The sequence below is a fragment of the Cibotium barometz genome, chromosome 24, assembly GCF_041138505.1.
Source record: "Cibotium barometz isolate CiBa-2024 chromosome 24, ASM4113850v1, whole genome shotgun sequence".
Taxonomy (NCBI): domain Eukaryota; kingdom Viridiplantae; phylum Streptophyta; class Polypodiopsida; order Cyatheales; family Cibotiaceae; genus Cibotium; species Cibotium barometz.
The window spans coordinates 8647783-8662897 of NC_141069.1; the positions used below are offsets into that span (position 1 = coordinate 8647783).

General features: G+C 46.8%; 1 protein-coding gene across 2 annotated transcripts in view; it reads left to right on the plus strand.

Moving 5' to 3' along the window:
• The first annotated feature begins 805 nt into the window (after positions 1 to 805).
• The window catches only part of LOC147624878 (uncharacterized), a 54915-nt gene continuing 40605 nt past the window's right edge, over positions 806 to 15115 (plus strand). The window contains exon 1 of one of the 2 annotated variants that reach the window (XM_086818117.1): positions 806 to 2039. In XM_086818117.1, the coding sequence (XP_086674243.1) occupies positions 932 to 2039 (1108 nt within the window). In that variant the 5' untranslated portion in view covers positions 806 to 931. The remainder of the gene's footprint in view (positions 2040 to 15115) is intronic. The other variant, XR_015268871.1, reaches the window with a different exon arrangement.

A 15115-nucleotide genomic window follows, 5' to 3' on the forward strand; every position in this document is an offset into this window, starting at 1 on the left:
CTTTGGGATTTATAGGAGACGGGGAAACCATTGGGATACTTTATATGTTTTCCCACCATTGCCACTAGTAGGTAAAGTTTTTCTAGACTCAAGATGGTTGTTTTGTTACTTAAGAACATCAAATTGCAAAATTAAGCTCAAGGATGCTTTAGGATAGGGTCAATTAAGGCCTAATGGAGTGTTGAATCCCAAGTGAAATAGTGAATTCACACATGTAAAAAGGACCATGTACAATGCTTTTATAGGCATCAAGCCTCATCTTATGTTGTCTTAATAAGAGGGTGTCAAAACACTAAGGACACACTACTAGACTCTGAAATACCCAACGAGACCCTCGGAAGAAAGGAAAAGGGAAAGAGAAGAAGAACTTGATGGACTCCAAATACAAGGAAGTGAAGTCGTAAGAATAGAGATTTAGTCATATTAATACTTCTTTGTATTGCACTAGCTTAGGCTAGCTATAAAATAAGGGGAGATTTCTTTTGATTAGTCATCAAAATCAAAAGGGTGCACTTACCTTCTAAGGTGAACCATCCTTTTGTTGTTGATTCTTTTAGCTCCCTTAATATCCTTAAAGGCAAGAGCACACCCTATACATTCGAACTCTTAGAGAACAACCTCTATGTTTATGCTACTCCCCTCCACTCCTATGGCATCTTTCTACTCCATTTCCATTTTAGACCTTTGCCATCTTTTCACACCATAAGTAGCTTAGTGAGCATTTTTTATAGAAAAGGGAGAATCAAGCAGGCACTACTTTCACACTTACTCATGTGAACTATATAGTTCTCTGTTATTAATTCTTATTGTTGCCTTAGAATCCTTAGGGCGTTTGAGACTTCTCGTCCATGTTCGAAGCCTAGCTTATTCTTTATAGGGAGGGGAGAACCAGGCGGCGGGCGCGACTGAAGGACCCTCAACGCAGGAAAACATGGCGAAGGAGAAGAAAAGAAGCGTTGATAGCAAGGTTGCGAGGAAATTCATTAGGTTCCTGGCACAGCAGCTCGCAAGCGGCAGCGTCAACAACTCGGGTCTGGTGTGCAGCTCGGACTTGGAGGAGGTGCTGCGGAGGTCGGCGGAGGATCTCCCCGAATGCAAGCTGCGCTCCACCCTCCTCCGCATTCAGGAGGAACAGCAACAGCAAGATGCCTTTGTTGTTGCCTTGCAGGAAGAGATCAGGGCGGTCGCTGCCAAACGCGAGCGGGGTGAGGATGTGGTGACCACTTCTACTGCAATCGTGGGGCTCTTCGAAACGCTGTCGAGCTGGCTCAGGGGTAAAGGTATTGCTGCTTTTACTGCCACGACTAGTAAGCAGCTGATTAGTCCGGAGGACAGGCAGCTTCTCCTGTCCGGAGACCCGCCTCCACACGTGCTGTGGGCCTTGGCAGCCCTGGAGCTCTCTTCTCCTGGTGGTGCCAACAGTTCGGCTCTTACGATCGCCTCCTCAGTGAAGGCCTTGCTGCTGTGCCTCAAACCTTTGGTCGTTGGTCACCGCAGTGCTTGTACAGCCGTGGCCACATTGGCTCCCCTTGCTCCACTCATGTTCGAAGGCCTGCAGCAATCAAGCAGCAGAACTAAAAACAACATCAAGGCCTTGCGCCCTGTGGTCAGGGAGGTTTTGAGCTTCATAGTTGTGGTCAATAACAGGGAAAAATCCATGAAGGATAGCCTTGAAGGTGCCCCAACTGAAACCCTAGCTTTGTCGTCTTTGCTGGATGGTTTCTCCTCAGTCTTTCAAGCATTGAAACTCAAAGATTGTATTGCACAAATGGAGGTGCTGTCTGCGGCAGAGAGACTCAAGCTCATGTTTCCTCTTGCTTCTAAGCTCACAGAGAAATTCTTGAAACCACCAGATGCAAAGGTTGGCATTTTATCTGATATCGTCAAAATTGAGTTTGTACTGCTTCAAATGATTCTGGAAGTGATTCATTGGAGAGAGAAGATGAGGACACGAGACAGATTGATCAAAACTCCTAGTGAGGCACTTAGTGAAATGGTGGGGACCATCGCAGTTAATGGTGTGGTGGCTGCAGAAACCGGTGAAGTTCATCTTCACAATATAGCTTATTTGTTGTTCTTTCATGCCATATTGTTGTCTCACCATGTGAACTTTCTCATACATCTTGAGTTAAGCAAATTCTTAATCAAAATTACAAGAGCACTGTGCTAAAAACACTTAGGCACCTGCATTTTACTATAAGGCGCCAAGGTACAGGTGCTGGTCTTTAGGCAACCAGATGTGTGGAATGCTTAGGCAACTGCTCAAGACTTTGCTGAAAGGGTAAGTTTCGCTAGTTAATATTAGAACCAAGAAACACTATTAAATATTATAGAAACTTCAGACCGGCGGCTTCTCGGTGCTACCACAAGTGAAACCGATCCCATCAAGTGGGAATAGACTCCGTTGGACACCCACACGCGTAATAGCACAACTTAATATCACAGTTTGAAATGGACAACTTAATAACAACTGAAAATTGAAATGAAATGAAATGTTGATAGATGGACACCAGCACTGGGGCCGGAACGCGGGCCGACCCCCCCCTCAATATATGATATATTATTGGGAGTATTTAACAAATACAATGCTCCATGGGTTCAATGAACCAGATGATGTCCATGTACAAATGAATACAGTACCAAACAAGAGGCTCGAAGTAGATGTTCGAAGGAGAGCGACCACCTGAGTGGTCCAGTCTCTACGGTCCTATGCCTTCACTGGACTCTGCGGAGAGTGCCCCACTGGTGTTCCAGGACCATGCACAAACAGGCGCTCCCGTACTAACGCCTGGCTCTCCCGATCTGGGCTCCTTTGGACCGTGGTTCTCCAAAAGCTTGGACTACTCGGCACCGAACGGGTGTTAGCCGTAGAGAGAATCCTTTATCAGATTTACAACAAAGTTCTTTACTAAATCTGAATTCACTTACTTGTAGCTTGCAAATGGAAGACATATACCCGAGGTGTCTGTGTGCAGCTACTTGAGAGGGACACCAGGGCGCAGCAGCCTGTCGAGGAGGAGGAGGAGGAGCTGCATCTGTAGAACGTGTAGCCACCTAGGAGGTGCAAAGCCACCTGTAACCGCCTATGGAGGGAAGGTGTAACCGCCTGCAGAGGAGCACAGCCAACTGCTGAGCAGGACACATCCGCCTGCTGTGGAGGAGGAGGAAGGCAGCCTGCTGTGGGAGGCGCTGCCACCTGGGAAGTGCAGATATCGCTTGCTGCAGCTGCTTGTAGGGTGGCGCAGCTGCCTGTATGGGCAAGAGACACCCGGCTGCAGCCGCCCGTGGGGAGGAGGCACAACCACCAGCAGAGGAGGTACAGCCGCCTGAATGGGAGGAGGAGCAGTCGCCGTCTGCTTGTGGAGGTGGCGCAGCCTGAGGAGAGGATAGGAGGAGCAGCCACCTTTGGAAAGGAAACGCCTGGCTGCAGCCTGCGCCGCCTGCAGTGTAGAGAGTAGCCCGCTGGAGAACAAGCGTAGCCACCTGCAAAAGGTACAGCCGCCTGTATGGGAGGAGGAGCAGCCGCTATGCAGAGGAGGCAGCCGCTTGCTGGAGAGGAAAGGGAACACCTAGCTGTAGCCTACGCCACCTGCAGTGTAGAGGGCAGCCTGCTACAGAAGGTACAGCCGCCTGCTGGAGAGGAAAGGGAACACCTGGTTACAGCCTGCGCCACCTGCAGTGTAGAGGGCAGCCTGCTGGTGAACAAGCGCAGCCCGTTGGACAGAGGGAGCCGCCGTTTGCTGAGGCGGTGGAGATGGCGCAGCCTGAAGAGGAGGAGACGATCGCCGGCTCTGTCCTTCCAGGAGTGGGGTGGTCGCTCTCTTTTGTAGAGATTGGAGAAGTTAAACGACCACAGCTGGCCGGCTCCCCACGTTTGCATGGGGGCGGCCAGCTTCATGGTGTGGTGTGGGTAGGTGGCCATGCACCCACCCCCGCACACATAAAAGGTTAAGTGTGGCTCCCCACCTTGGCCCGTATGTGGGTGCCCACTTTTAAATAAATGTGAACTTACAACCTTATAAAATGAAAGGTTAGAAATAAAACTATTAAACCAACAAGTGCAATACACTTACCACCTGTTCACACGCAACAAAACTTGCAGAAGACAGAGCAAACTTCACGACTCACTGGCAGGCGTCCCCGGCACGTCAAGCAGGCAAACACAAGAATACAAGTCATGCGAAAACAGTTTCAAACATGCAAAACATGAGTGCATGTGCAAATAGTATCATGGACATATCTCCCGTTCATGGAACAAGTACAAAACATCTGTCGGCACAAAAATGGCACGACAGAAAACATAAATCCCGGTCTTCCTATGGAGTGACAATCCCATAGGTAGAACACAGTTCCAGGCACGAGCCTTCCTATGGAGTGACAGTTCCATAGGTAAGACACAACACAAATACTGGCTCTTCCATGGCGTGACAATCCCATGGATAGAACACAATGCAGGTCATACACGAGTGGCACCAGTCTGGCTCCCGTCCATACGACACCATCCTGCTAACACACGGGTGGCACCAGTCTGGCTCCCGTCCATGTTTAGCAAAATACTGGCCTCTTCACATGAGACACCGGTCTGGCCTCAAGTGAACGAGACACAAAACTGGAGATGGACCAAATGGTCGGCCAATTGGTGACATCCCGTTGGGCTTCTAAAGAGTTGTCCTCAATTGAAAAGCCTCAAGATATGCCTGCAACAACTGTGGTTAGTCAATAAAATAATCCTCATTTACCCACTTTGTATCAATGGGCAAATAATTTTTGAACTTCACAAGGTATCTCCTGGAAAGCTTTCTTGCAGCAGGTAGCTTTCGCTCCTTGTGAAAGACAATCTGTTCGGGCTGGAGGATCTCCTCAAGCTCATCAATCTGGTGGATCTTCTGTGACAGGCTTGTCAGGATCTGGCCCCACATATTTCCGAAAAAGACTCACATGAAATGCGTGGTGAATCTTCCAGTTACTAGGTAAAGCAAGCCTGTATGACACTTCATTGATCTTTTGAATCACCTTGAAGGGTCCATAATAGCGAGGAGAAAGCTTAGGATATGATCCTTCTCGTCTTGGCCTCTTCCGAAGCCTAGCCTTCTCAAATTTCAGCAAAACCCAATCACCTTCTTTGACTTGCATGTCCCTTCTATGCTTGTCAGCAGCCATTTTATGCTTATCTTGAGACCTTGCAATGGCTGTCCGTACCTGAGCAAAGGCTACATCCAAGTCACGAACATATTCATTAGCTGCAAAAATCTCATCCTTTGTACGAAGGATGGGTGGCAAAACCACTTTGCCATAAATAATCTCAAACGGAGCCTTTCCCGTGGAGGCATGGATCGTATTATTGTAGGCAAACTCAATAAGTGGAAGATACTTCTCCCATGCAGTCTTTTGATCTGCCACATAACACTTCAACAAATCCAACACGGCTGAATTTGCAGCTTCACTTTGGCCATCCGTTTGGGGATGATAAGCTGATGAAAACTCAAGTTTAGTCCCCATGTTATCAAATAAAGCCCTCCAAAAGAGGCTCGTAGTCCTGGGATCTCTATCCCCAACAATGGATTTAGGCATACCATGATGATTGAAGATATTAGCAAGAAAAAGCTTTGCCATATGATCAACTTTAATGGTTTTCTTGACGGACAAGAAATGAGCTTGCTTGCTAAACCTGTCCACAATGGTCCAAATAGCATCATTCCAAAAAATCCATAGTAATACTTTCCCAAGGTTGTGAGGAAATAGGCAATGGTTGAAGCAAACCTGGAGGTTTTTGCCTGTCAAATTTCACCTTTTGGCAAGTAATACATGCACGTACATAAGCCTCAATGTCTTTACGCATGCTTGGCCAAAAGAAATCTCTCTCAATCATGCGTGTAGTGGGCATTATATCTCTATGACCAGCATAAGGTGGAGCGTTACATTCCTCCATAACCTTTGGACGCAAATCCTTCACGACACATAGGCAATTATCCTTCATAAGATAACCCTCGTTGATAACATAAGAGGTATGTGAATGACCAGCCATCAAATCAGTCCATATATGGCAAAAATCAGCATCCAAATGATACAAATCTCGCATAGCAGATAAGTCTCCATGAGAGGCCACTGAGATTGCAGCCACATAAGGCCTCTTGGATAATGCATCTACCACCACATTTTTCTTTCCCGGAGTATGCACAATCTGAAAATGAAACATGAAAAGAAAGTTTGCCATTCTCATCTGCTTCTCCGAAAGCTTTGTTTGAGATAGAAAGTATCTCAAGCTTTCATGATTTGTCTTGACTACAAATTCACCCCTAAGAAGATAATGTTTCCATATCTTTAAGGCATGAATTACAGCCAAGAGCTCTTTCTCATAGATATCCATATGGAGCTCAGCATCATGCAAACGACGGCTCTCTTATGCAATTGCATGCCCTTCTTGATTTAGGACAGCCCCTATACAATCGCCAGAGGCATCACATTCTACTACGAATGATCTTTGCAAATCAGGAACAATCAATACGGGTCCACATATGATAGCATGCTTGAGCTGCAAGAAAGCATCATGTTCTTTTGAAGTGCATTTGAAAGTGGTTTTCTTCTTTGTGAGATCATGTAGAGGGGTGGCTATCATAGCAAAATGCCTTATGAAACGCCTATAATATGAACATAATCCCAGAAAACTACATACTTGATGTACGTTTTGCAATTCTGGCCAATTCTGAATGGTCTTTATCTTTGCAGGATCCATTGTTACTCCATCCTTGGATACAATATGACCCAAATAATGTATTTTGGCCAATTCCGAATGGTCTCTATCTTTGCAGGATCCATTGTTACTCCATCCTTGGATACAATGTGACCCAAAGGAAGAACTCACTTTTCTTGGCATTAATGAAAAGTTTATGCTTCTGCAACTCTTCGAATACTGTGACCAAATGAGTTCTGTGTTCCTGCTCATTCTTGGAGAAAACCAAGATATCATCAAAGAATACTCCTATGAATTTATGATGGGGTCGGAATATCCTGTCCATCATACGATTAATCGTAGCAGGAGCATTGGTGACACCAAAAGGCATCACCAAAAATTCATATAATCCAAAGGCTGTCCTGAATGCAGTTTTATGGACATCTTGTTGCACCACTCGTATTTGGAATCAAGACGGCTGAAACAAGCCAAACCATCAAGCTTATCCAAAATGTCATCAATACGCGGAATTGGGAATCTATTCTTGATGGTAAGCTTATTTAAAGCTCTATAGTCCACACACATGTGGAATGAGCCGTCTTTCTTTTGAACAAGAAGCACAGGAGAGCAATAAGGTGAGGAACTAGGCTGAACCAAACCTTTCTCTAAAAGCTCATTTACGTGCTTCATGATCTCTTTTTGTTGTGCGGCACTCACACGGTATGCGGGTTTGTTAACTACCTGGCAATGCATCAGCAAAACAGTCGTTGAATGCATGAAGAAAATTCAGCCTATCATAAGTCATAGCATCCACATTTTGATGACTTGGTACAATGCTATCACGAAGAAAAACCAAGTACTCAGAAAGACTCTTTTCATTGCTTTATTAATTTGGATGTGAGATACAAGTGGGATGGAATTCCCTTCTTTGCCAGCATCAATGAAATGCATGCGGCCTTTATGCATAAAAGAAATCATATTGGTCTTGTACTCTTTGCACGGCTTAAGCCTATGATGCCATGGCTTGCCCAACAATACATCACATCCATTTAGTGGTGCAACTAAGAAATGTTCATTATCAAGGTAGCCCTGGATATGTATGTGCAACTTCCCTATCAGTGGGGTAACTTGCACCTCTTTACCAACAAAGGCAGCTTTGGCTTCAATCTGAGGTCCCATGTTCTCAACCTCAATACCCAAGGCAGCTGCTGTTTGTATAGAGATGAAGTTATCGGTTGCACAGTCATCAAACATGAATAAGGCGGGCTGATCCTTGATTTGACCCCAAGCCTTGCATACCATTTGCTCTTTTGTATCATGATTTGTGTTTCCTTGCACATCGGGAACTGCATGTACATTAGCCTTGGTCTGTTTGTCCTCGTGCTTTAGTTTGCGGTCAGGGCATTGTCGAAACATGTGCTCTTTGCTACCACAAGAAAAACATTTTCCCTCCTTGGCATATTGCTCTCTTTGCTTCGGGGTCAAGCCAAATTTGTTCTTCTTTGGGCCCTGATCTTTAGATGAGGTATTTTCAGCTTTACCTCCCTTGTGGGTCTCCCGGAAGTTCTTTTTAGGTGGCTGTCCACCTTTTTGCAGATTTGGGACAGCCTTGTCTTTCCCCTTTGAACTGCCTTGATCTTGCTTAATTTTGAGCACCAATTGCTCCATAGCAAGAGCAGAGGCAGTAAGCTGTTGCAAAGTATGTTTCGGGTGCAATTCAATTCCCGAACGATAAGCTGGTTGCAATCCGGAGCGAAACTTCCTCTTTCTTTCATCCTCAGCGATTTGCATGAAAGGAGTTACCTCAAGCAACTGCACACTTTCATTATCTCTTTGCTCAAGTCTATCCCACTTTTGGGTGAGAGTTTGCTCCGCATTTGGTGGCAAAAACTGAGCATAGAATCTGTCCTTAAACTCCTTCCAGGTGCAAATGGGGTCCTTGGTGATCTTTTCAGTGATCCACCAATGATCAGCGGTCCCTTTCAAAAACATGCTAGCATGGCGTACTTTAGACTTCTCATTGAAGTCCTCATCGCTAAAAGCAATGTCAAACTGTGCCACAAATGCTAACACTTAGGAAGCATCATGCTCTCCATGAAAAACATCAAACTTAACGGACTTGTCACTTGCTTTAAATTCCTTGAGCTTTTTGGCATGAGGCTCATGGTCCTCTCTTTTTCTTTTCCCTTTATTCAACGGGGCAGCCCTATTTGCATGGGCTTGAAGCACCGTGGCATGTGCTCCACGAACTTGAGAATCAGATGCATGTGACTTTCCTGCATAAGGCAATGTCTCTCCATGAGACAACTCAGAAGGCAAAGCTCTTCTAGTGGCAGACCTGTTACCCCTATCATGGGATACATGTCTTGAATGCATGTGACCATCATGCCCTCCATGAGCACTAGCATACATATACCTGTCAGGCTTTGTGCCTTGTGGAGAAGATGCATGACGAGAGGTGACTGTCACCTCTTCCTTTTGCATAAATGACCTCAACCTTTGAGATGCGGGATCTCCATGCTTCAAGCGAGGTGGATTTTTGAACTTCAGCTCTCCATCTTCTTCCTCTTTGATGTCACCTTTGCGGAGGAGGTAAGAAAGTGCCAACTGCCTTGGCTTCTTTCCCACTTCCCGTGCCATGGACTCAAAAGTCACATCTACCATTGCATCGGCTTTCCTTGCTTCAATGGCACTTTGCACATGGGGATCTTCATGCAAAAATTTCAGCTCTTGCTCTTGTGCCTGCAAAAGCTTTCTCATATGCTCCAATTCAGCCCTCATCGCATTAGGCTCTTCTTCTTGCATGACTGTCTTTCCTCGAGACAGTTGTCCCTTTGAATCACTATCATTTACCCTTTCAAGGGGCTTGTGCCTTCCTTGTAGAGCATCAGAACCACGTGAGGCACTTGATGGGCCCCTCGAATTAGGCACTTCCACCAAAGGGTGGCCTTGGCTGTCCATTGTGTTAAGTGTGCTAGAAGCGGGGTGTCCAATACACAGGTTCGTTTCCCCACTAAGAAGAGGGAAACAACCGTGCTCTGATACCAATGAAACCGATCCCATCAAGTGGGAATAGACTCCGTTGGACACCCACACGCGTAATAGCATAACTTAATATCACAATTTGAAATGGACAACTTAATAACAACTGAAAATTGAAATGAAAAGAAATGTTGATAGATGGACACCAGCACTGGGGCCGGAACGGGCGGACCGCCCCCTCAATATATGATATATTATTGGGAGTATTTAACAAATACAATGCTCCATGGGTTCAATGAACCAGATGATGTCCATGTACAAATGAATACAGTACCAAACAAGAGGCTCGAAGTAGATGTTCGAAGGAGAGCGACCACCTGAGTGGTCCAGTCTCTACGGTCCTGTGCCTTCACTGGACTCTGCGGCGGAGAGCGCCCCACTGGTGTTCCAAGACCACGCACTAACAGGCGCTCCCGTACTAACGCCTGGCTCTCCCGATCTCGGCACCTTTGGACCGTGGTTCTCCAAAAGCTTGGACTACCCGACACCGAACGGGTGTTAGCCGTAGAGAGAATCCTTTATCAGATTTACAACAAAGTTCTTTACTTAAATCTGAATTCACTTACTTGTAGCTCGCAAATGGAAGACAAATACCCGAGGTGTCTGTGTGCAGCTACTTGAGAGGGAGACCAGGGCGCAGCAGCCTGTCGAGGAGGAGGAGGAGGAGCTGCATGTGTAGAAGGTGTAGCCACCTGTAACCGCCTATGGAGGGAAGGTGTAACCGCCTGCAGAGGAGCACAGCCAACTGCTGAGCAGGACACAGCCGCCTACTGTGGAGGAGGAAGGCAGCCTGCTGTGGGAGGCGCTGCCACCTTGAAAGTGCAGATGTCGCTTGCTGCAGCTGCTTGTAGGGTGGCGCAGCCGCCTGTATGGGCAAGAGACACCCGGCTGCAGCCGCCCGTGGGGACGAGGCACAACCGCCAGCAGAGGAGGTACAGTCGCCTGTATGGGAGAAGCAGCAGCTGCCGTCTGCTTGTGGAGGTGGAGGTGGCGCAGCCTGAGGAGAGGACAGAAGGAGCAGCCGCCTTTGGAAAGAAAACGCCTGGCTGCAGCCTGCGCCGCCTGCAGTGTAGAGAGCAGCCTGCTGGAGAACAAGCGCAGCCACCTGTAGAAGGCACAGCCGCCTGTATGGGAGGAGCAGCAGCTGCTATGCAGAGGAGGCAGCCGCCTGCTGGAGAGGAAAGGGAACACCTGGCTGCAGCCTGCGCCACCTGCAGTGTAGAGGGCAGCCTGCTCGTGAACAAGCGCAGCCACCTGCAGAAGGTACAACCGCGTGTATGGGAGGAAAAGCAGCCGCTATGCAGAGGAGGCAGCCGCCTGCTGGAGAGGAAAGGGAACACCTGGTTGCAGCCTGTGCCACCTGCAGTGTAGAGGGCAGCCTGCTGGTGAACAAGCGCAGCCTGCTGGACAGAGGGAGCCGCCGTCTGCTGAGGTGGTGGAGATGGTGCAGCCTGAAGAGGAGGAGACGATCGCCGGTTTTGTCCTTCCACGAGTGGGGTGGTCGCTCTCTTTTGTAGAGATTGGAGAAGTTAAACGACCACAACTGGCCGGCTCCCCACGTTTGCATGGGGGCGGCCAGCTTCATGGTGTGTTGTGGGTAGGTGGCCATGCACCCACCCCCACACACATAAAAGGTTAAGTGTGGCTCCCCACCTTGGTCCATATGTGGGTGCCCATAATAGGTGCCCACTTTTAAATAAATGTGAACTTACAACCTTTTACAATGAAAGATTAGAAATAAAACTATTAAACCAACAAGTGCAATACACTTACCACTTGTTCACACGCAACAAAACTTGTCAGAAGACAGAGCAAACTTTACGACTCACTGGCAGGTGTTCCCGCTCAGTAAGTGGCACGTCAAGCAGGGAAACACAAGAATACAAGTCATGCGAAAACAGTTTCAAACATGCAAAACATGAGTGCATGTGCAAATAGTATCATGGATATATCTCCCGTTCATGGAACAAGTACAAAACATCTGTCGGCACATAAATGGCACGACAGAAAACATAAATCCCGGTCTTCCTATGGAGTGACAATCCCATAGGTAAAACACAGTTCCAGGCACGAGCCTTCCTACGGAGTGATAGTCCCATAGGTAAGACACGGCACAAATACTGGCTCTTCCATGGCGTGACAATCCCATAGATAGAACGCAGTGCAGGTCATACACGGGTGGCATCAGTCTGGCTCCCGTCCATGTTTAGCAAAATACTGGCCTCTTCACATGAGACACCGGCCTGGCCTCAAGTGAACGAGACACAAAACTGGAGATGGACCAAATGGTCGGCCAATTGGTGACAACAAGTAAAGCATTTCCCCTCACTCATATATTGCTTTTTCTGTTCCGGAGTGAGACCATAGTCTCTCAGTTTGAAGGGACGCTTCTTGGTAGTGTTATTTTGAGCCTTTGTACCATTTTTATCTTGATTTTGGTCATTTTTAGGTGGCTGTCCATCATTTTGCAGGTTTTGGATAGTCCTCTCTTTGCCTTGAAATGAGGGTTTAGCCTTATTGGATCGACTCAATTTGAGTTCCAATTGCTCGGTGGCGGTGGCGGCTGCGATTAATTGGTGTAAGGTATGACCAGGATACATTTGTAGTTCCGCTTTGTACACGGGTTGCAATCCCGATTGAAACCTTCTCTTCCTTTCCGCCTCGGTGACATGCATAAATGGAGACACCTCCAAAAGCACTTTCCAAAACTTTTGTACATATGCGTTTACCGATTCCCCCTCATTTTGCTTTACCTAATCCCATTTCATTGTTATCTCATTCAATGCATTGGGAGGCAAGAATTGAGCATAGAACCTCTCCTTGAACTCTTCCCATGATCTAACAGGATTCGGTGAGAGCTTCTCCGTGAGCCACCAATGGGCAGCAGTGCCTTTCATGAACATGCTTACATGCCGGATCATGGATTTCTGAGTGAAATCCTCATCACTGAAAGCAATATCAAACCGGGCAATAAAAGCAAGTGCCTTTGATGCATCATATTTCCCATGATATATGTCAAACTTCACAGATTTGTCTCCGGCTTTGAAGTCACGAGACTTTGATGCATGTGTGTGCATCTCAACATGTTTTCCCCCATGTTTGTCCATTGGGACAGCCCTTGTGACTGGCATCATTTTTGGACCAAAAGGTGATGCATAAGGCATAGATACATGTGCCCTGTAAGCATGAGGCATGGCTGGCCACGAGCACACTCGAAGGCATGAGTGGCATGAGAGATACGCGGAATACCTGCACCAACAGAAAATTGTAGCCCATGATGCATGTGTTGTGCATGCACATTTTCAGCCGGCAATGGCATTTGACATACATTTTGACCACTGCCATAAACATTGTATCCTTCACGGGCTACATAAGGTATTCTTGCATGGCGTGAAGTCACTCATTGTTCCTCTCCCATAGCATGGTGATTCATCCTCTTAGACATAAGTTCTTGTTCGGGCACTTGTGGGGATTCCAAGACATGTGGGATGGTTGCCTTTTCTGCATAGGCATCCTCGGTACGAGCCAAGTATGCACGTGCTGCATCCCTCGGTTGCATGTGTAACTCTTGAGCAATTATTGCCATTGCATGATCCATATAAGATTCAGCTTTCTTGGCCTTCAAACCATAGTAGCAGGGGAACGTCGTTTCCACTCCTTGGGAACGGTGGAACGCGTTCCCCCAAGGCTGAGATGCCTAAACCGGGTGGAACGTGCATGGGGGAACGATTTGGCATGGGAACGGCCAGGGGAACGTGGGGGAACGGTTTCATGGAACGTTTGGCTGCCGTTCCCTCTTTGGGGAACGTTTTTTATGTTTGGCCAAGAAAAAAAAAAGAAGAGAAAAAGTGTACTTGTTGTTGTGAGCCGCCTGTGGATATTCTTGAAAGACGTATCCTATTGTTGCTTGCCCGCATATTTCCTAGGCCCGTGCGGCGTGCGTACTTGACAGCTCTGAGTCACGAGTGGGCTCCTCTCTCGAGTCTCTTTAGACTTCGACTCCTACTTTCCAAGGCAAGGCAGCAAGGCTACTTACTTTTTCCTCTCTTTCTCTCTCGTTCCCCTTGTGGCGTGTTCCCATTCCCCTGATGGGGCTTTCGTTCTGTTCCCGTTCCCGTTCCCGTCCCCGTTCTGTTGCTACTATGCTTCAAACGGTCATGTACTAATGGATCCTCGCGGCGGTAGAGATTCAATTCTTCTTGTTGTGCATGGAGAAGAGCCTGCATACGAGTAAGTTCAGCCCTCAAGACTACGGACTCTTCTTCCTGCATCTTCTCTTTGCCACAGGACGGCTGTCCCACATATTCATGTTCCCTATTGTGCACCACATGAGTTTGCTCATCCTGTAAAGCATTGGAGGCATGCATATTTCATTGTCCCTGCCTCTTGTATTAGCATCTCCAACATTCATTATATGGCTGTCCATAATGTTCTAAGTGTAGAGATAGCTAGTGTTCACGGTGATCGTCTCTCACGATAGAAGTGAAAGAGAACCGTATGCTCTGATACCAATGTAACTTGGTTGAACACAATGCTAATCAATATACTTAAATACACTAAGATTTGATGGACACTTGTTCAAATACAAGAAGTAAATTGCTGAATTGACAAGAGAGACACAATGAGCCGGAACGGCCGACCCCTCCCTCAAATAAAGTATATTGATCTTGGGAGAATCAAGTACATAGTGTCATGGGCATTTTTGACCAGATTTCCATACCAATGCATATGAATACAGTATTGCAAATAAGTGGTTGTCAACTTGTCAATGTAGACTTGCAACCCACACTACCCTCTCAAGTGCCCATGTTCCCTACCATCTGCTCTCTATTGTTCCACCAACACATGGTAGCAACAATCTGCAAGAGAGCACGTAGGACAAGAGAACACTACATAGGGTATGTGATCTTGTAATCCGGTTCCTCCCTCCTGCTACTTGCTCCCATATTTAAGCATAAAAGCTTACCAATAGCAAGTAGAGTCGATGACAGCGGAAGTCTTCGCGATGGAAGTCCTTGGAGTGTTGAGATCTTTGATTTGTCGTCTTTCTTCGCGACAAAAGTCTTCACAAGAGGATGAAGGGAACCTTGGGAAAGCTTCCCCTATGGTTCAACTTGAGAAAGAAAGGCTGAAATTAGGGTTTTCAACAAAAAGACCAAAAATTACAGTAAAAATGAGAGCTATTTTGCTGAATTTCAGTCATTGGGAGTGAGTAGGAGAGTGATTAGCACTTGGAAACACTCTTTGGAAGCTTGGAAAACACCCTAGCAAGTTGGGTATGGCTATGGAGAGCTTGGAAATGGAGAGAAATGGTGGAAAAACAGAGTTTTCAGCCTCCAAAAATCTTCATGAAGAGAAAACACGAATTTTCTCTTAATAAGTAAGTGAATTGGGGTCCAATCA